Source organism: Oncorhynchus tshawytscha, linkage group LG13 (genome assembly GCF_018296145.1).
Source record: "Oncorhynchus tshawytscha isolate Ot180627B linkage group LG13, Otsh_v2.0, whole genome shotgun sequence".
Classification (NCBI taxonomy): domain Eukaryota; kingdom Metazoa; phylum Chordata; class Actinopteri; order Salmoniformes; family Salmonidae; genus Oncorhynchus; species Oncorhynchus tshawytscha.
In genome coordinates this window covers 22,403,908-22,427,761 of record NC_056441.1, presented here as the reverse complement: position 1 = coordinate 22,427,761, position 23,854 = coordinate 22,403,908, and the positions used below count along the sequence as shown (strand labels likewise).

General features: G+C 47.5%; 1 protein-coding gene across 35 annotated transcripts in view; it reads right to left on the bottom strand.

Moving 5' to 3' along the window:
• Positions 1-23,854, bottom strand: part of clasp2 (cytoplasmic linker associated protein 2) — an 89,487-nt gene that overhangs the window by 40,056 nt on the left and 25,577 nt on the right. For 27 of the 35 annotated variants that reach the window (XM_042295375.1, XM_042295377.1, XM_042295385.1 and 24 more), the window contains 3 exons: positions 16,556-16,626; positions 13,994-14,065; positions 702-839 (listed from right to left, as the gene is read on the bottom strand). In XM_042295375.1, the coding sequence (XP_042151309.1) occupies positions 702-839; positions 13,994-14,065; positions 16,556-16,626 (281 nt within the window). Of the gene's footprint in view, positions 1-701; positions 840-2,942; positions 3,054-13,993; positions 14,066-14,962; positions 15,066-16,555; positions 16,627-17,200; positions 17,493-23,854 lie in introns of those variants that run through there. The other 8 variants (XM_042295389.1, XM_042295392.1, XM_042295409.1 and 5 more) reach the window with 5 other exon arrangements.

Here is a 23,854-nt window from a genome sequence, read left to right as displayed (position 1 = left end):
GCCAATATACCACGGCTAAGGGCTGTTCTTAAGCATGAGGGCTGTTCTTAAGCATTAGTATATATACCACGGCTAATGGCTGTATCCAGGCACTCAGTGTTGTATCATGCTTAAGAACAGCCCTTAGCCGTGGTATATTGGCCACATAGAACACCCCCTCATGCATTATTGCTTAATTAGCCAGTCCAACTCAATGGCCTTGTGCTTAGTGTCCGCCCTGAAATAGGAAGGTTAGGGGTTCGATGCCCGGCCGATTCATACCAAAGACTGTAAAAATGAGACCCGATGAGTCTCTGCTTGGCACTCAGCATTAAGGAGATAAATTGGGGGTAAGATCTTGTGATAGACTCGGGTCCTGTCCAGGGGTTGTACTTGTACACAAACTGCCTCACGCTATGGAAACAGGACATAGACTCCTGCTCCTATATGAGCCGAGGCTCCTTACCCAGCCCAGGAGCAGGGGATATAATGTGATAATAATGTTTGGATTTTATACCAGACGTCTCAGCAAGTCCCCTTCTGGCCATCAAGCCAATGAGACTAATGATAAGAAATCAATCGAAGGAACTTTATTTGCAAATGTCTCTTTTTTTATTCAAGTGTGATTACTCCTGGGTTACATATCGCCCAATGAATTATCAATAGATGCTTCTAAGAGGTGAGCAGGCCAGATTGGTGTTGAATAGGAGCTGGACTCTTACCTCCGATCTTGGGTCCTGTAGCGCTGGGTCTGCGTGCAGTAGAGGACTCTGCCGGCTTCTTGGGGATTTTGGGGACTTTGAAGGCAGCCTGAGCACGGCTCCCATCTGTACTGTCCACATCATCCTCAAAACTATGGTCTGAGAGAGAGAATCATTCATAATACTGTCGTAACATTGTGGTCATACATCACAATACTGTCGTAACATTGTGGTCATACATCATAATACTGTCGTAACATTGTGGTCATACATCATAATTAGAGGTCGACCGATCATGATTTTTCAACGCCAATACCGATAATTGGAGGAACAAAAAAGCCGATACCGATTAATCGGCCGATTTTTTATTTTATTTGTAGTAATGACAATTACAACAATACTGAATGAACACTTATTTTAACTTAATATAATACATCAATAAAATCAATTTAGCCTCAAGTAAATAATGAAACATGTTCAATTTGGTTTAAATAATGCAAGAACAAAGTGTTGGAGAAGAAAGTAAAAGTGCAATATGTGCTATGTAAGAAAGCTAACGTTTCAGTTCCTTGCTCAGAACATGGTTAGAGCGTTGGACTAGTAACCGGAAGGTTGCAAGTTCAAACCCCCGAGCTGACAAGGTGCCAATCTGTCGATCTGCCCCTGAACAGGCAGTTAACCCACTGTTCCTAGGCCGTCATTGAAAATAAGAATTTGTTCTTAACTGACTTGCCTAGTTAAATAAAGGTAAAATGAATTAAATTAAATATGAAAGCTGGTGGTTCCTTTTAACATGAGTCTTCAATATTCCCAGGTAAGAAGTCTTAGGTTGTAGTTATTATAGGAATTATAGGACTATTTCCCTCTATACCATTTGTATTTCATTAACCTTTGACTATTGGATGTTCTTATAGGCACTTTAGTATTGCCAGTGTAACAGTATAGCTTCCGTCCCTCTAGTTAGCGCGCGCCATTTCACTTTAGCCTCATCTCGGGAGTTGATAGGCTTGAAGTCATAAACAGCGCAATGCTTGATGCACAACAAAGACCTGCTGGCAAAACGCACGAAAGTGCTGTTTGAATTCATGTTTACGTGCCTGCTTCTGCCTACCACCGCTCAGTCAGATACTTGTATGCTCAGTCAGATTATATGCAACGCAGGACACGCTAGATAATATCTAGTAATATCATCAACCATGTGTAGTTAACTAGTGATTATGATTTATTGTTTTTTATAAGATAAGTTTAATGCTAGCTAGCAACTTACCTTGGCTTACTGCATTTGCGTAACAGGCAGTCTCCTTGTGGAGTGCAACGAGAGAGAGGCAGGTCGTTATTGCGTTGGACTAGTTAACTGTAAGGTTGCAAGATTGGATCCCCCGAAAATAAAAATTAGCAAATCGACGCCCAAAAACACACATTCCGATTGTTATGAAAACTTGTAATCGGCCATTCTGATTAATCGGTCGACCTCTAATCATAATACTGTAGTAACATTGTTATCATACATATCTTTGATGACATTTTATCATTTCACCCTTCTGTTATTAAAGTCGTTAGTGAAAGGAGGAGGAGAGGAGAGAGGGGTAGTGGAAATAGGAGCGAGAGGGAGAGGAGGAGTGGAAAGAGGAGAGAAGAAGAGGAGGAGAGAATGAGGAAAGGTCTTGGCGGAAGAAAATAGCAAAGTCAGTGCTGATCAGTGATCAATAGTAATGACAGAAACAGAGGCCACTGGCTGCAGGGAAAGTAGCTAATGCAGGCAATACACGAACACACACTGACCTACACAATAATCACTAACAGAAAACGTTTTCTAGCTGATAGACCCTGAGATCATGATGACATACAACAGATACATTCACACCAAAACACACACCAGCAATCCACAGCATGGGAGAGACACCTCCATGTGCCTCAAAGCATCACCCTGTGTGTTATTAGAGCCCCCTCCAAACACACCTCTAGCCGTGCAGCAGAGATGAAAGCGCTGGCAGAGAAACGCAGACACACTCAGTCGCTTTGACAACCACCGCACAGGGCTGAGAAATGCGCCAAAGCCACCACCCTACACCCCAACACACAGACGCACAATGTCAAGAAAGACAGACACACACCAACAGACTACATGCATGCGGATCATGCACACACCAACAAACACAACCAACCCTCATTCACACAGAGGTACACCAGCTAAAAGCAGCTCTAATTGATGCTCCTGCAGAAGCAGAAACACACACACGGTGGGCCCAGCCCTGCACTCACAGTCACAGATGCGTTTGCAGATGAGGCGCCTCATGCCTCCAGGAGGGCGTGGTTTTATGGCGCCCCCCTCTTCTCAGACCAGTACCCCAACACACACACCTCTCAAAATAGGTCTAGATACACAAACCTTAACTGCCATCCGAAAAACCCTCCACCCACACCACTGCCAGCATTTTCTCTCTCCTCCCTCTCTCTCCATCTCTCATTCGCTCGATAGCTCTTCTCCCCTCCTTCCCTCCGTGGCCAGGCAGCCAATCAGTGCAGAGATGACATCATGGTGTAGCAGCCAGTGAGGAGGAAGGAGAGTGTGTGTGACGCCCCCAGAATATTAATTGGGTTTCTCTAGCCTCCCTCACAGCAGCTAAACTCATTACCATCGACATACACACCCAAACACACACCGCAGCATTGACAGCTTAACACACACACTTTACAGTGTCTAATCATATTTCACATATCCATCACACACACACACACACACACACACACACACACACACACACACACACACACACACACACACACACACACACACACACACACACACAGAGAGAACAAAGGCTGAGTGGGGCATAGTGGCTGTGGAGGTGTAGAGATGGACAGATCAGGGCTGAGAGGAAGGCAGAGGGGAGGAGTGAGGAGGATCAGATCCCTCCAGCTGAAACCTGCTTTTTGAGTGTGTGTAGAGAGGCTCCACCCACCCACACACACAACCTCAATCGCAGTTCCATCTCAGGTCGGAGTGTGTTAGAGTGTTGGGATCAGAGGTCAGGGTTCAGTGACCTAACACTTAATGAGAGAAGATGCAGAGACACTGCAACAACCCTTATTACGCTTCTATGACAACTATATTAACCCTTATTACACCGCTATGACAACTATATTAACCCTTTTCTATAACCCTTTCTTTAAAAAAGTATTTGTCTCCAAAATTGTTTGAGTGATGGACTGTGGATGAAATATCCCAGCCAGGAGTCATTGTAAATGCACACAGCTATAGAATTTAGAGTGTTATCCATTTCAAGTGGTAACAACCAGTCAACTGGTGTTTAATGAGTCTAGATTGGGAGACAGACTCAAAGTTAATATACATCACATTGAGTTTCTGCTTGATGCATTGCAATAGGAAATAGCATAATGACATTATACTGGGAAAGATGGGTTAATCTGTGGACATCGTGGGGGGTTGGAGTTAACATCAGAATGAATGGTGGATAGGCGGTCAATGTGGATGAATATCCAATTAGGAATGTATCATTATTTAACTACAGGTACTATAGATGTGAGCAAAATATATGTTAGAAGAAGTAATGTTGTCCATTTGTTTACTCCAATTAGTGTAGGGATGGAAATGTTTAAATAAAAAAGAAAGTTGAATTAGAAATCATGCAAACAATTACATTGATACAACCGATAATATTAAAGTTGATCTACTCCCAATTTTTTTTGTACATTCAAATAAATAAAGCTGCCTGATGATGCTAATCAGTTGCTAAAGACACTTACAGCGGTGCTTTAACAGTGACACAGCCCCCTTAGGAGGGCGAATCTCTGTCAAGGACGGAGGAGCAAAGACACGAGAGAGAGAGCGACAGCGCGAGAGAGAGAGAGCCAGCGAAGAGAGAGCGCGCGCCAGCGAAGAGAGATGGGGAAAGGGAGCTTTAGAGTGAAAATGAGGGAGAGCAAGATGGAGGACAGAGAAAGATTTGTAGAGAGAAAAGGGAGGAATAGAAAGGAGAGAGAGAGAAGAGAGAGAAAAGGAAAAGAGGGAGGGATCATTCATGGTGAGCACTGTTCAGGCTGTTGCCATGACAACCTGGAGAGACGTATCCTCTGGGGAGAAGAGCAGTGAGACTAAACCATCAGGAACCAACCCAATAACACAACTTACTGTAGCGGTTTGAGATTATGTAGGCTATTCCATTATCTTTATGAAAATAAGCTTATCCTTGCCTTTATATTTACAATTTATTCCTGATATTTTAGCTTAATTAATGGTGTTTCTGTTCCACCCAAAAAAGGAAAATCGAGATCCATACCGCACTGCTGTGCACCTCCCAAATGTTGTAACAATGCGTAGGGCTCCGTAAAGCTCTGTATTGACATGATTGGTTGATGGTAGGTGGGGGCGGGAGGTCCTGTATAAACACAAACTCACTTCCTTGACAACAGGTCTGCTCAGCAGCTACATGAAGCGCAGGAAGTGTGAATGCCCTGACTTCTGCAGATGGCGTATCACCGGCCAGTGCAGACTTCAGATTGCCCATGCAGCACATTTAACAAATGTTGTTTTTGTAGACACAAAGAAACAGAAATTGGGGAATTTTCTCATGTAAGTCAGCTATTATGAGAGTTTTGGCTGGTTATAGTCCAATTTAATGGCTTTAATCAAGGCGTAAACTGTTTCAGACCTAACAAACCCACCACGGTTGTTGCCTCTGCCTGTTGCAGGTGGCGTTCCAGAGTTCACAGGTGTGCCTGGCTGGATTGTGCCTCCATCACCTCGTCCCTCGCCCCCTTCAACACGTGACTATCCGTCAAAGCGGTCTGGCACTCCCCCAATATGGCCTTGCTATGTAAAGACGAAATCTATTGCTGGTCTTTACTGTTTGCTGCACATTTTTACTTCGTATTCCATTTCCAGTGAGACTATTGAACCAAGAGTCACTGATGGAAGAAGATGAGCGATCGGCAAAGGCCATCAGGAATATGCTGGCATCACGACATCAACATAGCTCTACTCACAGTCAGAAGACAGTTGAAGAAACTTGAGTGGATGTATTCTATTTTATTCTGTTATAATTTCTGTGCTTAGTAGCCGAGGCTATATGGTTACGCCATTGTTCATTTAGCAGACATCGGTCTCGTATATTCTGTCAACACAAAGTGTATATTTTACAGTAAGAATATAACAGAACATGTCCATTTCTCTTACAATAAAAAATATTACAGTGTAACAAAAGTTAAAGGTGCTGAATGGTCAATCTGACGTCTGCCTTGGCTGTGCAGCATTTACGGTGATATGGCCTTTACAGAAGTCAGGGCATTCATACCTCTTGCACTTCACAGAGCAGTGCAGAGTTGTTGTGAAGGAAGTGAGTTTGTGTTTATACAGGACCTCCCGCCCTCACCTACCATCAACCAATCAGAGCCCTCCGCTTTGTTAACAAATGTGGGATGCGCACGATGATGCAGTATGGAGCTCAATTTGGCGTCTGCATGCCTCTGGAGGCTCCGCAATTGCATCACACCCTCCATACGGAGCCTCCGGACCCTTTTTTCGGATCAACCATAAATGTTTTTTTATGATATGGATGTAATAGGCTACAGTCCAGTTACAGCTTCTTCTGACAAAGGAGAAACAAAGAAATATGGTATTTTTTCAGGTGTGGTTGTGCATGCGGGACAGAGGAAGAACAATTCTTACACTATTGTTCTTAATTCAATCACCCTCTTCTTCATCCTCATAATTCACGATTGAATTTGAATGACCAGCAAAATGATCCATTTCTATCTGGTTTCTATCGTCCATTCATTGATGTCACTCATTCAGCGAGGAGAGAGACACATTGGTGTAAAGTGTTGGTACCCAGACGCTAAATCCAAAAGCCTAATCAGAGGTCTAACTCCCCCTTGCGGTGGTCTGGTGCAATGACCCAGTGACGCAATGCAAGGTACTATACCACAATTTACTTCAATGTGCTGTGGTATAACCTTAACTTTTAATTGAGGAACCACTGCACACGTGGGTCTGTCTATTAGAGCTTTCTCTATCTCTGGGTAGATTGAGTCACGCTACAGTAGCTATGGTGGAATTTCCCTCACGCATACACCAATCCAATGCTTTTAAAGTGAGGGGATGGGCAGACTTCAGGGAATCAGCACTGGGCAGAGAGGAATGGGAATAGTAGTTTGGTGTCAATATGTAAACCTTAAAGACACGGTACTTTTGCGACTGATAAGGTTTTAAATTTTTTTATTTTTTATTTTTAAACCTCCCGCTTTGGGCAGGATGTGTCAATGTGTATTTCTTACATGCATAATCTATGAGCAGAATTACTATCTTCTTACCTCAGCCATGAAATCCCTAGTTTGAAGCAACTGTTTTTCTTGAAGCTGTGCCACACCATTTTCCCTACATTTCCCCCCCACAATTTGAGTTCTAGCCAATGAGTTTCCTCTCCTTGCATTTGAGTGACAGCTAGAAGTGCCTGCTCAGCGTTATCCAATGAAGTTGTTGGGCGGGCCCAATGGCTCAGTGGACACAGCAGAGAAAGAGAGAGAGAGAGAGAGCAATGACGTGGCACTACATGGCCAAAAGTATGTTGACACAGCTTCAAATGAGTGGATTCAGCTTTTTCTGCCACACTCATTGCTGACAGGTGTATAAAAATCAAGCACACCGCCATGCAATCTCCATAGACAAACATTGGCAGTAGAATGGCCTTACTGAAGAGCTCATTGACTTTCAACATGACACCGTCATAGGATGCCACTTTTCGAGCATGTTAGTTTGTTACATTTCTGCCCTGCTAGAGCTGCCCCAGTCAACTGTAAGTGCTGTTATTGTGAAGTGGAAACTTCTAGGAGCAATAACAGCTCAGCCATGAAGTGGTAGGCCACACAAGCTCACAGAAGGGGACCCCCGAATGCTGAAGCTTGTTACAAACTGCCTCTAGAAGCAACGTCAGCACAAGAACTGTTCGTTGGGAGCTTCAATTGGACTATGGCGCAGTGGAAACGTGTTCTCTGGAGTGATGAATCACTCTTTAACATCGGTCAGTCTGACAGATACATCTGGATTTGGTGGATGTCAGGAGAATGCTACCTGCCCCAATGCTCTAGTGTCAACTGTAAAGTTTGATGGAGGAGGAATAATGGCCTGGGACGGTTTTTCATGATTCGGGCTAGACCCCTTAGTTCCAGTGAAGAGAAATCTAAACGCTACAGCATACAATGATATTCTAGATGATTCTGTGCTTCCAACTTTGAGGCAACAGTTTGGGGAAGGCCCACACCTGTTTCAGCATGACAACGCCCCTGTGCACAAAGTGAGGGCCATACAGAAATTGTTTGTTGAGATCGGTGTGGAAGAACTTGACTGGCCTGCACAGAGCCCTGACCTCAACCCGACAGAACACCTTTGGGATGAATTGGAACGCCGACTGCGAGCCAGGTCTAATCGCCCAACATCAGTGCCTGACCTCACTAATGCTCTAGTGGCTGAATGGAAGCAAGTCCCCGTAGCAATGTTCCAACATCTAGTGGAAAGCCTTCCTGGAAGAGTGGAGTCTGTTATAGCAGAAAAGGGGGGACCAACTCCATATTAATGCCCATGATTTTGGAATGAGATGTTCAACAAACAGGTGTCCACATAATTTTGGCCGTGTAGTGTATCTGAACATAGGTGATGTAGTATGCAACTTTAGGGGACCACTTTTGGCTCGGGAGTGCTACTTTTAGAACTACTGGCGAAAAAGTAAACAAAAATACCGGAGAATCTCTAATATGAGAATCAGAATTAAAATCACAGCTCTGTCACATCAACAAAAAAAAACATAGCACGCAACAAGGTGGGCGCACACACACACTCCACTGAGGAGTGTTGCCATGGATACGGCTGTAAGGTATGCCCTCCATTTTTGAGTCAAATAGACAGAAGGTAAGAAAGGCAGAGGCCAAGAGACAGAAAAGTAGAGAATGAAATGACAAGAAGGATGATAGAGAGCAGGGGTAGGCCAACTACAACACACAGGCTGCATCCGGCACGCAAAATAAATGACCTTTTGGGGTTTACATTGTTTGTTTTTTAAATTAAAAAAAATACACTCCAGGCCACAATTGAACATCTACAACTTGATAAAATGTATAAATTATAATTGAACTATACATTTTCAAATAACTGACATGTTTCTGGGCAGCAAATTAATTTTGACCCCCGATAGACACTGAGTGTATAAATATTAGGAACACCTTCCTAATATTGAGTTGCACCTTTTGCCCTCAGAGCAGCCTGAATTCGTCAGGGCATGGACTCTACAAGGTGTCGATAGCGTTCCACAGGGAGGCTGGCCCATGTTGACTCCAAAAATTCCCCATAGTTGGCTGGATGTGGTGGACCATTCTTGATACACACGGGGAAACTTAAGTGTGAAAACCCCAGCAGCGTTGCAGTTTACATTTACATATCAGTCATTGGAGCAGCAGGTAGCCTAGCAGTCAGAGCATTGGGCCAGTAACCGAAAGGTTGCTGGATCGAATCCCTGTGCTGCCAAGGTAAAAATCTGTCATTCTGCCCCTGAACAAGGCAGTTAACCCACTGTTCCTAGGCCGTCACTGTAAATAAGAATTTGCACCGACTTAAATAAAAGGTTAAAAAAAATATATAAAAATAAAAAAATACAAATTTAGCAGACACTCTTATCCAGAGCGACCTACTGTAGAGAGTGGATACATTTTTCATACTGGTCCTCCGTGGGAATCGAACCCACAACCCTAGCGTTGCAAGCGCGATGCTCTACCAACTGAGGCAACTGACATTCAAGCCCTGTTCAAATTATTTGTCTTGCCCATTCACCCTCTGATTGGTAGACATACACAATCCATGTCTCAATTGTCTCAAGGCTTAAAAATCCTTCATTAACCTGTCTCCCTTTCATCTACACTGATGGAAGTGGATTTAACAAGTGACATCAATACGGGATCCTAGCTTTCACCTGGATTCACCTGGTCAGTCTGTTTACATCTGTATTTTTTGTAGCCATCTACATAGCACCACAGACTGATGCTGGCACTAAGACCACACTGAATGAGCTGTATTCCGCCATAAGTAAACAGGAAAACACTCATCCAGAGACAGCGCTCCGAGTGGCCGGGGAATTTAAACCACCTTTACTCCATACAGAGACGCGTACAAAGTTCTCCCTCACCCTCCATTTGGCAAATCTGACAGAAACTATCCTCCGGATTCCTGCTTTCAAGCAAAAATGAAGGCAAGAAGCACCGGTGACAAGATCAATAAAAAAAGTGGTCAGATGAAGCAGATGCTAAGCTATATGATGCTAAGATGCTAAGCTACATGCCAACAGAGACTGGAATATGTTCTGGGATTTCTCCAATGGCTTAGAGGAGTCCACCACATCAGTCAATGGCTTCATCAATAAGTGCATTGATGACGTCGTCCCCACAGCGACCGTACGCACATACCCCAACCAGAAGCCATGGATTACAGGCAACATCCGCACTGAGCTAAAGGGTAGAGCTGCTGCTTTCAAGGAGCGGGACTCTAACCCTGAAGCTTATAAGAAATCCCGCTATGCCCTCCGACGAAACATCAAACAAGGAAAAGCGTCAGTACAGGACTAAGATCGAATCGTACTACACCGGCTCAGACGCTCGTCGGATGTGGCAGGGCTTGCAAACCATTACAGACTACAAAGGGAAGCACAGCCGAGAGCTGCCCAGTGACACAAGCCTACCAGACGAGCTAAACTAATTGTATGCTCGCTTCGATGCAAATAGCATGATAGCACCAGCTGTTCCAGACGACTGTGTGATCACGCTCTCCGCAGTCGATGTGAGTAAGGCCTTTAAACAGGTCAACATTCACAAGGCCACAGGGTCAGACGGATTACCAGGACATGTACTGCGAGCATGCGCTGACCAACTGGCAAGTGTCTTCACTGACATTTTCAACCTCTCCCTGTTAGAATCTGTAATACCAACGTTTTAAGCAGACCACCATAGTCCTTATTCCCAAGGAAGCGAAGGTAACCTGCCTAAATGACTACCGACCCGTAGCACTCAAGTCTGTAGCCACAAAGTGCTTTGAAAGGCTGGTCATGGTTCACATCAACATCATTATCACAGAAACCCTAGACCCACTCCAATGTGCATACCGCACCAACAGATCCACAGATGATGCAATCTCTATTGCACTCCACACTGCCTTTTCCCACCTGGACAAAAGGAACACCTATATGAGAATGCTATTCATTGACTACAGCTCAGCGTTCAACACCATATTGCCCTCAAAAGCTCACCACTAAGCTAAGGATCCTGGGACTAAACACCTCCCTCTGCAACTGGATCCTGGACTTCCTGATGGGCCGCCCCCAGGTGGTAAGGATAGGTAACAACGCCCCTCAGGGGTGTGTGCCCAGTCCCCTCCTGTACTCCCTGTTCACTCATGACTGCACGGCCAGGCACAACTCAAACACCATCATTAAGTTTGACGATGACACAACAGTGGTAGGCCTGATCACCGACAATGACGAGACAGCCTATAGGGAGGAGGTCAGAGACCTGGCCGTGTGGTGCCAGAACAACAACCTCTCCTTCAACGTGATCAAGACAGAGTAGATTATTGTGGACTACAGGAAAAGGAGGACCGAGCACGGAGGACCGAGCACCGACGGGGCTGTAGTGGAGCAGGTTGAGAGCTTCAAGTTCCTTGGTGTCCAAATCAACAACAAACTAACATGGTCCAAGCACACCAAGAAAGTCGTGAAGAGGTCACAACAAAACCTATTCCCCCTCAGGAGACGGAAAAGATTTGTCATGGGTCCTCAGATGCACAAAAGGTTCTACAGCTGCACCAGAGAGCATCCTGGTTGCATCACCGTCTGGTATGGCAACTGCTCGGCCTCAGACCGCAAGGCACTACAGAGGGTACCACCACTGAGGCCAAGCTTCCTGCCATCCAGGACCTCTATACCAGGCTGTGTCAGAGGAAGGCCTTAAAAATTGTCAAAGTCTCCAGCCACCCTAGTCATAGACTGTTCTCTCTGCTAACGCACGGTAAGCGGTACCGGAGGGCCAAGTCTAGGTCCAATAGGCTTCTAAACAGCTTCTACCCCCAAGCCATAAGACTCCTGAACATTTAATCAAATGGCTAACCAGACTATTTGCATTGCCCACCCCCTGTTTTACACCACTGCTACTCTCTGTTATCATCTATGCATAGTCACTTCAATAACTCTACCTACATGTACATATTACCTCAACTAACCGGTGCCCCCTACGATTGACTCTGTACCGGTACCCCTGTATATAGTCTCGCTATTGTTATTTTACTACTGCTCTTTAATTACTTGTTCCTTTTATTTCTTATTCATATTTTTAAACTGTATTATTGGTTAGGGGCTTGTAAGTAAGCATTTCACTCTAAGGTCTACACCTTGGTACTGGCCAGTTCCTGGATGGGAGACCAGATGCTGCTGGAAGTGGTGTTGGAGGGCCAGTAGGAGGCACTATTTCCTCTGGTCTAAAAAAATATATCCAAATGCCCCAGGGCAGTGATTGGGGACACTGCCCTGTGTATGGTGCGGTCTTTCGGATGGGACGTTAAACGGGTGTCCTGACTCTCTGAGGTCATTAAAGATCCCATGGCACTTATCGTAAGATTAGGGGTGTTAACCCCGGTGTCCTGGCTAAATTCCCAATCTGGCCCTCAAACCATCACCTAATAATCCCCAGTTTACAATTGTCTCATTCATCCCCCTCCTCTCCCCTGTAACTATTCCCCAGGTCGTTGCTGTAAATGAGAACGTGTTCAGTCAACTTACCTGGTAAAATAACGGATAAATAAACAAATAAAAAATGTCTACACCTGTTGTATTCGGCGCATTTGACTAATAACATTTGATTTTTCATGGAAAGAGCAGGTGTTCCTAATGTTTCATACACTCAGTGTAGAATGTGAGTGAGGTGATATGCTCAGTTATAATCCACATATCTACTTGCTGCTACAGGCAGAACTAAAACCATTTTAAGAGAAAGTATACACGCACTCCCCAGTCCCCAATCAAAAAAATAAAAACGTTTGGGTTTCAGATACACAAACCAAACGTGCAGAGGCAAACACACACTCTCCAATCCCTAATACAGGTGAAAATGATCCCAGTCATTCCCATGCAGGGAAGAGGGGAAACACAATCCACATTCTGAGAACGTCACACACACAGCCAAAAAATACATCCGTAACAAAACCACCCAGCAAGCAACACACATTTGGTGGAGCACAACTACATGCGAGTACACACACAAAATATATTTCCATTCGAAATCCTATTTTCACTAACCTAACCCCTAAACTTAATTTTAACTCTAAAGCTTAAAATAGCCTTTGTCCTCATGGGGAAGTGAGAAATGTAGTCACGAGGGAGAATTGTTTTTACTATCCTTGTGTACCGAAAATCCTTGTGTGTGTGTGTGGGGGGGATGGTGGTACCCACTAGAATAGAAGAAGACCACACACAACCATCTCACAGACACACAAAACAGGCATTTTGTCAATGCTCTGCAAAAATGTGTTTGTGTCCACAGGGGGGCAGCACTAGCCTTTATCTGTGAAACAACAAAAACAAAGGAAGAAGACTCTTGGAAGGAAGACTGACAGTTGCGATATCACTCACACTAAACTAGAGACAGAGCTCTGACTGCACACGGCAGTGTGTTCATATGTGCCCTATTTCCCTCATGTACTAATTGTATTAGTACACTCTCTAATTGTATTAGTACACTCTTGTGAATTGGAAATGTTTTTTTGCCTATCCCAACTCTCCCTGAGACACCCTCGGAGAGTGGGGTCAAGGCCAGGGTCCACCATCAATTTATACCCAGGAGCAATTAGGGTTAAGTGCCTTGATCAAGGATTTTTCACTGTCAGCTCGGGGATTCGAACTAGCGAACTTTCGTTTGGAAACTAGAATGTTAGCTAGCTAGGAACACAACACACTCAGGAACAGGATTCGTACATCGAGGCCCTTCTGTACCAACATCACATGTGTGTGTATGGTAATCTGTTCTAAACTGCAGAAGCACACGTTATAAACATATTTTCACACCCGGGCAGGAGTCAGGCCCGTGTGACACAGACACAGATCCAATCCACACAAGCCACTGAATAAACATGCCAACACAGTTCCACATATGAACAGCCAATACATAGTATGTGACGAGGATATCAATAAATATCCAACGTGGAGCCGGACATGCCTTGATAGCAATACTGCCCTAAAATGCCATAACAGTATGTTTAAATACAGTACTATGACGAAGGATGATTCTCCTTGGTTGTCTTCTTTTCGGAGATGGACGCAATACGATAGAAATCTGTGAGACTAGGAGACAAGGAGATGAGATGAGACTAGGATATGAAACAAGGAGATGGAGAGGAAACAAGGATGCAATGACATAAAACAAGGAGATGGAGAGGAAACAAGGATGCAATGAAACAAGGATGCAATGATATGAAACAAGGAGATGAGAGGAAACAAGCAAATTGAACAAGTAGATGAAACAAGGAGACAAGGTGATGGAACAAGGAGATGAGGATAGGAAACAAGGAGACGAGCAGCACAGACACTGAACCGTTCCATTTCCAGGTCAAGAATAGGGATAGACCATAATAATAAAATGGCAGCATAACCGTGGAAACAGGCTACCCTGGAAACGGGGTCACACTATCCTCTGCAGAGACAGAGAGGCATTGAGGCAGAATGAGCTTGTGTGTGTGTGTGTGTGTGTGTCTCAACAATGCACCACTAAGCAGCTGATGGAAGCTACTGAGGGTCAGTTTGCAGTGCACTCAATTACTCTGGTCTACTAGGACTACTGCGTAGTGTGTGTGTTCTTACATTTCAGTGAGGCACAGAGAGAAGCCAGCAGCAGTGACACACATTACCCACACACACACACATTACACACACATACACAACCTTAAATGTGAGTTTCAGTCCCAAAGTCTAACAGTCTTAAATAAAACCTCTCTCTCACCAAAGACACCCAGTGTCCTACCTACACACACCTGACCTACAAACTACTAGAGAGAGAGTTGGGAGAGAAGAGGGAGTAGGGAGGGAGAGAGAGAGTTGGGAGAGAAGAGGGAGTAGGGAGGGACAAAGAACTCAATCCCACTCACATACACTCAAACTATCCCCAGACATTTTAAGGACCTCAGAGTAACTCCCTAAACGGATTTCATTCCAGAGCCAAAGATTACACTCACACACACTCACTGTATGCCTCGCCTCCGACAGCCATAATAAGTGTGTAGAGAAATTCTCTCCTCTCTTTTCAGTTTTCCTTCATTTGCTTGCTCTCTCTCGTTCCCCCTGTCATGATGAATCAGGGAAAGCAGTGACAGGCACAGCTCTGGCTTGTACAACTGCAGATCTCTCTCTTTCTCTCTTCCCCTTCCATCCATCCCTCGCTCTCGCCTCCCTCTTTCCCCTTCCCTCTGTGGCTCCCCCTGTGCCTCCCAGCAACAGCTGTGTTGAGCCTTCAGAATAATAACAGCCCCACAGTCAGTGTGTGTGTGCTCTTCGTCCCTGACAATGCAGTCTGGCTTCCTCTTGCTTTACTGTGTTCTAAATGTGTGTGATGTGTTTGGCTGATGGTGTGGGTGTGTGTGACTGATATCGTATCTTCTGTCCTCCGGTTGGAGCTTTGGGTTTACTGTTTGGGGGGGGAAAAGGAGTCCACATCAGAATGGAACAGAACGAGAGCTAGGACCGACCTTCCAGTGTTTCTGCAAGTGGACTAGGAGCCCAAAGCTCACTGCCCTCTCTGAAGAGATCCGAACTGAAACCGCTAGGAGTGCAGGGGTTAAACCTAACCACCCCATGCTGCCATTGGACATGGTATCATAGCAACCTTACCCCCCCATGTCTTACCCCCCCTCTGTGATCCCCTCAGGATAAAAGTACCTCAACAGACTGCGTATAGAGATACTGACAAAGGAACAGACAAATTACAGTACGACAAATACAATACAAACTGTAGACAACTGAAAACTACAACTTTACATCCAAACTCCACAAAAAAAACTGTACAATACAACTGGGCAAATTGTAGACAACTGAAAATCTTTAAACAGAAAAGCAACAACTCTACAACCAAATTCCAATGTCAAAACCAAATTAACCACACTACCACACTACAACCACCACAATTCAACCACACTACCACCACTATACAACCACACTACAATTAGAAACAGGATGGTTTGAGCCCTGAATGCTGATTGGCTGAAAGGCTTGGTATATCTGACCGTACACCATGGGTATGGCAAAGCAAATATTTGTACTGTTGTAATTGCGTTGGTAACCAGTTTATAATAGCAATAAGGCACCTCGAGGGTTTGTGATATATGGCCAATATACCACGGCTAAGGGCTGTATCCAGGCACTCCGTGTTGCATCATACATAAGAACAGCCCTTAGCTGTGGTATATTGGCCATATATCACACCCCCTCGTGCTTTATTACTTAAATATATAACCAAACTACAAATATACAACAAAAGCACAACTTTACGACCAAACTACAACCTTAAACCTAACTACAACTTTACAACCAAAAAAACATTACAACTGCCTGGTAACAGCAGCAGTTCTTGTGTTGCTAGGCAGGGATTTGGTCCAACCAGACACCAGATATCTGAAGTCTGGAGACGAAACTCCTGAGAGATTAGACAAGTAATCCTATTGGACCTTCAGACAGCCACAAGATCAGCCAGACCATAGCACTAGCCCCACATGGGGGGCAAAGAGGGACAAACAGCACAAAGACAAAAAAGCAACAATGAAAATGAGGGAGGGAGAGACTCACCGTGACTGGGGCTGAGCGCCATGTTCCCAGAATTCAACGCTTCATCAAAACGGCCGTATATTGTCTGTAACCTGGAGACAAGAGTTGGGAAAGGTCGTCAGAATACACACACACCAACATATGAGTAATCTGGATAGCGTGACATGAGAGAGAAAACAGCAACACGTGTTGTCTGAAAGTGGGTGTGTCTCACATGCTACTAACATGACTCTCCCAAGCAAAAGTCAAGCATCTGAACCTACAGCACCTCTGACCCCAACTCACAAACACACTGAAATGGCTATTATTACTGGGGGGAAACACAGCTCTACTCCTATTGAGCACATTAATAGTGACAGCATGCTGATCATCCAGACATCTTCTCATTGCCATTAATGAGTGTTGGAGTAGGAACAGGAGACTGTTCTGAGCTTCAGGCTGAGCGTCACCATCTCAATAACACCGCAGGAATCCTAACGAAGTCCACGACGTCACAGACAGACCGTCTAACATCTGCTACACACACACACACACACACACACACATCTGTTTGTAACAAAACACACACATTATTACTTACACACACCTCAAAGGATAAGGTTGAGATTAATAACGATAGGACCAGAGCAAAAGTGTGTGTGTGTGTGTGTGTGTGTGCATACACACCGTCCTGCTAGCAGTCAAACCCCCAGACAGCTTAGCTCTCCTGATTACTGACGATTAGCGATAGGCTCCTCAGCTGCGTAACATTTCCACACTGCTCAACAATTAGCCGACATGAGCATTTCCATATTGATTTATCCCCCGAATTAGCATAGCCGTTATCCAAATTAGCATAGCGTTATCATTTCCATACGGGATGATTAATGGGTCAGTGTGTTGCTGCGTAGCGTAGCGGTAGCTCCCATCCTACTGTCACGCTGGAGTCCTCTGCTCTTTGTATCCAACATGGTGCAGTGACTCAGAGACCGAAGGAGGGAGAGAGGGAGCAAATTAAAGAGGGAGGGGACAAGAGAGGTAGGGAGGAGGAACGGGGAAGAAAGAAACAGCAGGAGACAAACGCATATTTGGCGGCACCGACGAAGCACCACCCATCATCTCTCAGACACATACACCACCGGAAAAGGTTCAAGGCTTTGTGTGTGTTTTGTATGACATGGAGCAGGGCAGTGTGTGTGTGACAGTGCAGATATGCTGTTCCCCTTCACATAACATCACTACTCTGGACGGCTCGGACTTAGAATACGTGGACAACTACAAATACTTAGGTGTCTGGTTAGACTGTAAACTCTCCTTCCAGACCCATATCAAAACATCTCCAATCCAAAATTAAATCTAGAATTGGCTTCCTATTTCGCAACAAAGCATCCTTCACTCATGCTGCCAAACATACCCTTGTAAAACTGACCATCCTACCAATCCTCGACTTTGGCGATGTCATTTACAAAATAGCCTCCAATACCCTACTCAACAAATTAGATGCAGTGTATCACAGTGCAATCCGTTTTGTCACCAAAGCCCCATATACTACCCACCATTGCGACCTGTACGCTCTCATTGGCTGGCCCTCGCTTCATACTCGTCGCCAAACCCACTGGCTCCATGTCATCTACAAGACCCTGCTAGGTAAAGTCCCCCCTTATCTCAGCTCGCTGGTCACCATAGCATCTCCCACCTGTAGCACACGCTCCAGCAGGTATATCTCTCTAGTCACCCCCAAAACCAATTCTTTCTTTGGCCGCCTCTCCTTCCAGTTCTCTGCTGCCAATGACTGGAACGAACTACAAAAATCTCTGAATCTGGAAACACTTATCTCCCTCACTAGCTTTAAGCACCAACTGTCAGAGCAGCTCACAGATTACTGCACCTGTACATAGCCCACCTATAATTTAGCCCAAACAACTACCTCTTTCCCAACTGTATTTCATTTTAATTTATTTATTTATTTTGCTCCTTTGCACCCCATTATTTTTATTTCTACTTTGCACATTCTTCCATTGCAAAACTACCATTCCAGTGTTTTACTTGCTATATTGTATTTACTTTGCCACCATGGCCTTTTTTGCCTTTACCTCCCTTCTCACCTCATTTGCTCACATTGTATATAGACTTGTTTATACTGTATTATTGACTGTATGTTTGTTTTACTCCATGTGTAACTCTGTGTCGTTGTATCTGTCGAACTGCTTTGCTTTATCTTGGCCAGGTCGCAATTGTAAATGAGAACTTGTTCCTAACTTGCCTACCTGGTTAAATAAAGGTAAAAATAAATAAATAAATAAAATAACCCCCCACACAGAGCACACAGATTTCAAAAGGGGGAGGGGTGTTGCGCTGCCAGCACAGGGAGAGAAAAGCTGCCCCTCCCCCTCTCTTTGTCCCTCCCTCTCTACTTCTCATCACGTCCTCCCAGTCTTTCCTTTTCCCACTCCTTTCGTTTGTCACATTTATCATAGATACCCCTTCATCTTCTCCTTCCCTCTCCACTCCACTCTTCTCCTTCCCTCTCCACTCCACTCTGCTCCTTCCCTCTCCACTCCACTCCACTCTGCTCCTTCCCTCTCCTCTCCACTCTTCTCCTTCCCTCTCCTCTCCACTCTCCTCTCCTTCCCTCTCCTCTCTCTTCTCTTCTCCTTCCCTCTCCTCTCCACTCCTCTCCTTCCCTCTCCTTCCCTTCCCTCTCCTCTCCTTCCCTTCCCTCTCCCCTCCTCTCCTCTCCTCTCCTCTCCTCTCCTCTCCCTCCTCCTCTCCTCCTCCTCTCCTCTCCCTCTCCTCTCCTCTCCTCTCCCTCTCCTCCCTCTCCTCTCCTTCCCTCTCCTCTCCTCTCCCTCCCTCTCCTCTCCCTCCCTCTCCTCTCCTCTCCACCTTCCCTCTCCTCTCCTCTCCTCTCCACCTTCCCTCTCCTCTCCTCTCCTCTCCACCTTCCCTTCCTCTCTCTCCTCTTCCTCTCCTCCTCTCCCCTCCCTCCTCTCCTCTCCTCTCCACCTTCCCTCTCCTCTCCTCTCCACCTTCCCTCTCCTCTCCTCTCCACCTTCCCTCTCCTCTCCTCTCCACCTTCCCTCTCCTCTCCTCTCCACCTTCCCTCTCCTCTCCTCTCCACCTTCCCTCTCCTCTCCTCTCCTCTCCACCTTCCCTCTCCCTCTCCTCTCCACCTTCCCTCTCCTTCCCTCTCCACCTTCCTCTCCTTCCCCTCCACCTTCCCTCTCCACCTTCCCTCTCCACCTTCCCTCTCCACCTTCCCTCTCCACCTTCCCTCTCCACCTTCCCTCTCCACCTTCCCTCTCCCCTCTCTCTCCTTCCCACTCCTCCTTCCCTCTCCTCCTTCCCTCTCCTCCTTCCCTCTCCTCCTTCCCTCTCCTCCTTCCCTCTCCTCCTTCCCTCTCCTCCTTCCCTCTCCTCCTTCCCTCTCCCTCCTCTCCTGGCCAAAGCACACACATGTAAAGACTTCTCTCTCTCCCCCAATCTTCTTTCTCAAAATCATTCCCTTTCCACCTCTTTATTATCCCAGCTCTACATATCTCATCCTCCTCTCTGCCTCTCCCTCTGTCCATCTCCCACTCCCCCTTCTCTTTGACCTTTTCCTGATATGTGATCTGGTCATCGAGGCCTCTGGCTGCACCCCCATTCCACACACACTTCTCTAAAACAGGCCTAAGCAGACAAAGCTCTCACTGAATAGAATGTTCTCTCCCAGACAGTGTTTGTCTGTATCAGTTAACATCACAACATGCGACAGACAACACACACACACACACACACACACACACTATTTATTCATACATGAGAGAAAGAGAGATGGAGAGTGCAAAAGAGAGAGAGGGGAGACTGTGCTCAGAATGACAACACTCCAGGCTCCTTATTACGGTAACCACGGTGACCAGAGCAAGTCCCTCAATGGAGCTCTTCAGAGGCTGCACACTCCTCCCTCTCTGTATTGTCCAGTGCCCTCTCCCACTTTCTCTGTCCCTCCTCCCCTTCTCCCTCTCTTCCTCTCTGTATTGTCCAGTGCCCTCTCCCACTCTCTCTGTCCCTCCTCCCTTCCCCTGTATTGTCCAGTGCACTCTCCCACTCTCTCTGTCCCTCCTCCCTTCCCCTGTATTGTCCAGTGCACTCTCCCACTCTCTCTGTCCCTCCTCCCCTTCCTCTGTATTGTCCAGTGCCTCTCCCACTCTCTCTGTCCCTCCTCCCTCTATATAGTCCAGTGCCCTCTCCCACTCTGTCCCTCCTCCCCTTCTCCTCCCCTTCCTCTGTATTGTCCTGCCCTCTCCCACTCTGTCCCTCCTCTCCGTCTGTATTGTCCTGTGCCCTCTCCCCTCTCTGTCCCTCCTCCCCTCCTCCCTCTGTATTGTCCAGTGCCCTCTCCCACTCTCTGTCCCTCCTCCCCTTCTCCCTCTGTATTGTCCAGTGCCCTCTCCCACTCTCTGTCCCTCCTCCCCTTCTCCCTCTGTATTGTCCAGTGCCCTCTCCCACTCTCTGTCCCTCCTCCCTCTGTATTGTCCAGTGCCCTCCCACTCTCTGTCCCTCCTCCCTCTGTATTGTCCAGTGCCCTCTCCCACTCTCTGTCCCTCCTCCCCTTCTCCCTCTGTATTGTCCAGTGCCCTCTCCCCTCTCTGTCCCTCCTCCCTCTGTATTGTCCAGTGCCCTCTCCCACTCTCTGTCCCTCCTCCCCTTCTCCTCTGTATTGTCCAGTGCCCTCTCCCACTCTCTGTCCCTCCTCCCCTTCTCCCTCTGTATTGTCCTGTGCCCTCTCCCACTCTCTGTCCCTCCTCCCTCTGTATTGTCCAGTGCCCTCTCCCACTCTCTGTCCCTCCTCCCTCTGTATTGTCCAGTGTCCTCTCCCACTCTCTGTCCCTCCTCCCCTTCTCCCTCTGTATTGTCCAGTGCCCTCTCCCACTCTCTGTCCCTCCTCCCCTCCCTCTGTATTGTCCAGTGCCCTCTCCCACTCTCTGTCCCTCCTCCCTCTGTATTGTCCAGTGCCCTCTCCCACTCTCTGTCCCTCCTCCCCTCCCTCTGTATTGTCCAGTGCCCTCTCCCACTCTCTGTCCCTCCTCCCTCCATTGTCCAGTGCCCTCTCCCCTTTCTGTCCCTCCTCCCCTCCTCCCTCTGTATTGTCCAGTGCCCTCTCCCACTCTCTGTCCCTCCTCCCTCTGTATTGTCCAGTGCCCTCTCCCACTCTCTGTCCCTCCTCCCCTCCTCCCTCTGTATTGTCCAGTGCCCTCTCCCACTCTCTGTCCCTCCTCCCCTTCTCCCTCTGTATTGTCCAGTGCCCTCTCCCACTCTCTGTCCCTCCTCCCCTCTCCCTCTGTATTGTCCAGTGCCCTCTCCCACTCTCTGTCCCTCCTCCCCTCCTCCCTCTGTATTGTCCAGTGCCCTCTCCCACTCTCTGTCCCTCCTCCCCTTCTCCCTCTGTATTGTCCAGTGCCCTCTCCCACTCTCTGTCCCTCCTCCCTCTGTATTGTCCAGTGCCCTCTCCCACTCTCTGTCCCTCCTCCCCTCCTCCCTCTGTATTGTCCAGTGCCCTCTCCCACTCTCTGTCCCTCCTCCCCTTCTCCCTCTGTATTGTCCAGTGCCCTCTCCCACTCTCTGTCCCTCCTCCCCCTCCCTCTGTATTGTCCAGTGCCCTCTCCCACTCTCTGTCCCTCCTCCCCTTCTCCCTCTGTATTGTCCAGTGCCCTCTCCCACTCTCTGTCCCTCCTCCCTCTATTGTCCAGTGCCCTCTCTCTCTGTCCCTCCTCTCCTCTGTATTGTCCTGTGCCCTCTCCCACTCTCTGTCCCTCCTCCCCTTCTCCCTCTGTATTGTCCAGTGCCCTCTCCCACTCTCTGTCCCTCCTCCCTCTATTGTCCAGTGCCCTCTCCCACTCTCTGTCCCCCTCCCCTTCTCCTCTGTATTGTCCAGTGCCCTCTCCCACTCTCTGTCCCTCCTCCCCTTCTCCTCTGTATTGTCCAGTGCCCTCTCCCACTCTCTGTCCCTCCTCCCCTTCTCCCTCTGTATTGTCCAGTGCCCTCTCCCACTCTCTGTCCCTCCTCCCCTTCTCCCTCTGTATTGTCCAGTGCCCTCTCCCACTCTCTGTCCCTCCTCCCTCCCAGTGCCCTCTCCCCTCTCTGTCCTTCTCCCTCTGTATTGTCCAGTGCCCTCTCCCCTCTGTCCCTCCTCCCTCTGTATTGTCCTGTGCCCTCTCCCACTCTCTGTCCCTCCTCCCCTCCTCCCTCTGTATTGTCCAGTGCCCTCTCCCACTCTCTGTCCCTCCTCCCCTTCTCCCTCTGTATTGTCCAGTGCCCTCTCCCACTCTCTGTCCCTCCTCCCCTCCTCCCTCTGTATTGTCCAGTGCCCTCTCCCACTCTCTGTCCCTCCTCCCCTCCTCCCTCTGTATTGTCCAGTGCCCTCTCCCCTCTCTGTCCCTCCTCCCTCTATTGTCCAGTGCCCTCTCCCACTCTCTGTCCCTCCTCCCTCTATTGTCCAGTGCCCTCTCTGTCCCTCCTCCCTCTGTATTGTCCAGTGCCCTCTCCCACTCTCTGTCCCTCCTCCCTCTGTATTGTCCAGTGCCCTCTCCCACTCTCTGTCCCTCCTCCCTCTGTATTGTCAGTGCCCTCTCCCACTCTCTGTCCCTCCTCCCTCTGTATTGTCCAGTGCCCTCTCCCACTCTCTGTCCCTCCTCCCCTTCTCCCTCTGTATTGTCCAGTGCCCTCTCCCACTCTCTGTCCCTCCTCCCCTTCTCCCTCTGTATTGTCCAGTGCCCTCTCCCCTCTCTGTCCCTCCTCCCTCTATTGTCCAGTGCCCTCTCCCACTCTCTGTCCCTCCTCTCCGTCTGTATTGTCCTGTGCCCTCTCCCACTCTCTGTCCCTCCTCCCCTTCTCCCTCTGTATTGTCCAGTGCCCTCTCCCACTCTCTGTCCCTCCTCCCTCTATTGTCCAGTGCCCTCTCCCACTCTCTGTCCCTCCTCCCCTTCTCCCTCTGTATTGTCCAGTGCCCTCTCCCACTCTCTGTCCCTCCTCTGTATTGTCCAGTGCCCTCTCCCACTCTCTGTCCCTCCTCCCTTCTCCCTCTGTATTGTCCTGTGCCCTCTCCCACTCTCTGTCCCTCCTCCCCTTCTCCCTCTGTATTGTCCAGTGCCCTCTCCCACTCTCTGTCCCTCCTCCCTCTATTGTCAGTGCCCTCTCCCACTCCTGTCCCTTCTCCCTCTGTATTGTCCAGTGCCCTCTCCCACTCTGTCCCTCCTCCCTCTGTATTGTCCTGTGCCCTCTCCCACTCTCTGTCCCTCCTCCCCTCCTCCCTCTGTATTGTCCAGTGCCCTCTCCCACTCTCTGTCCCTCCTCCCTCTG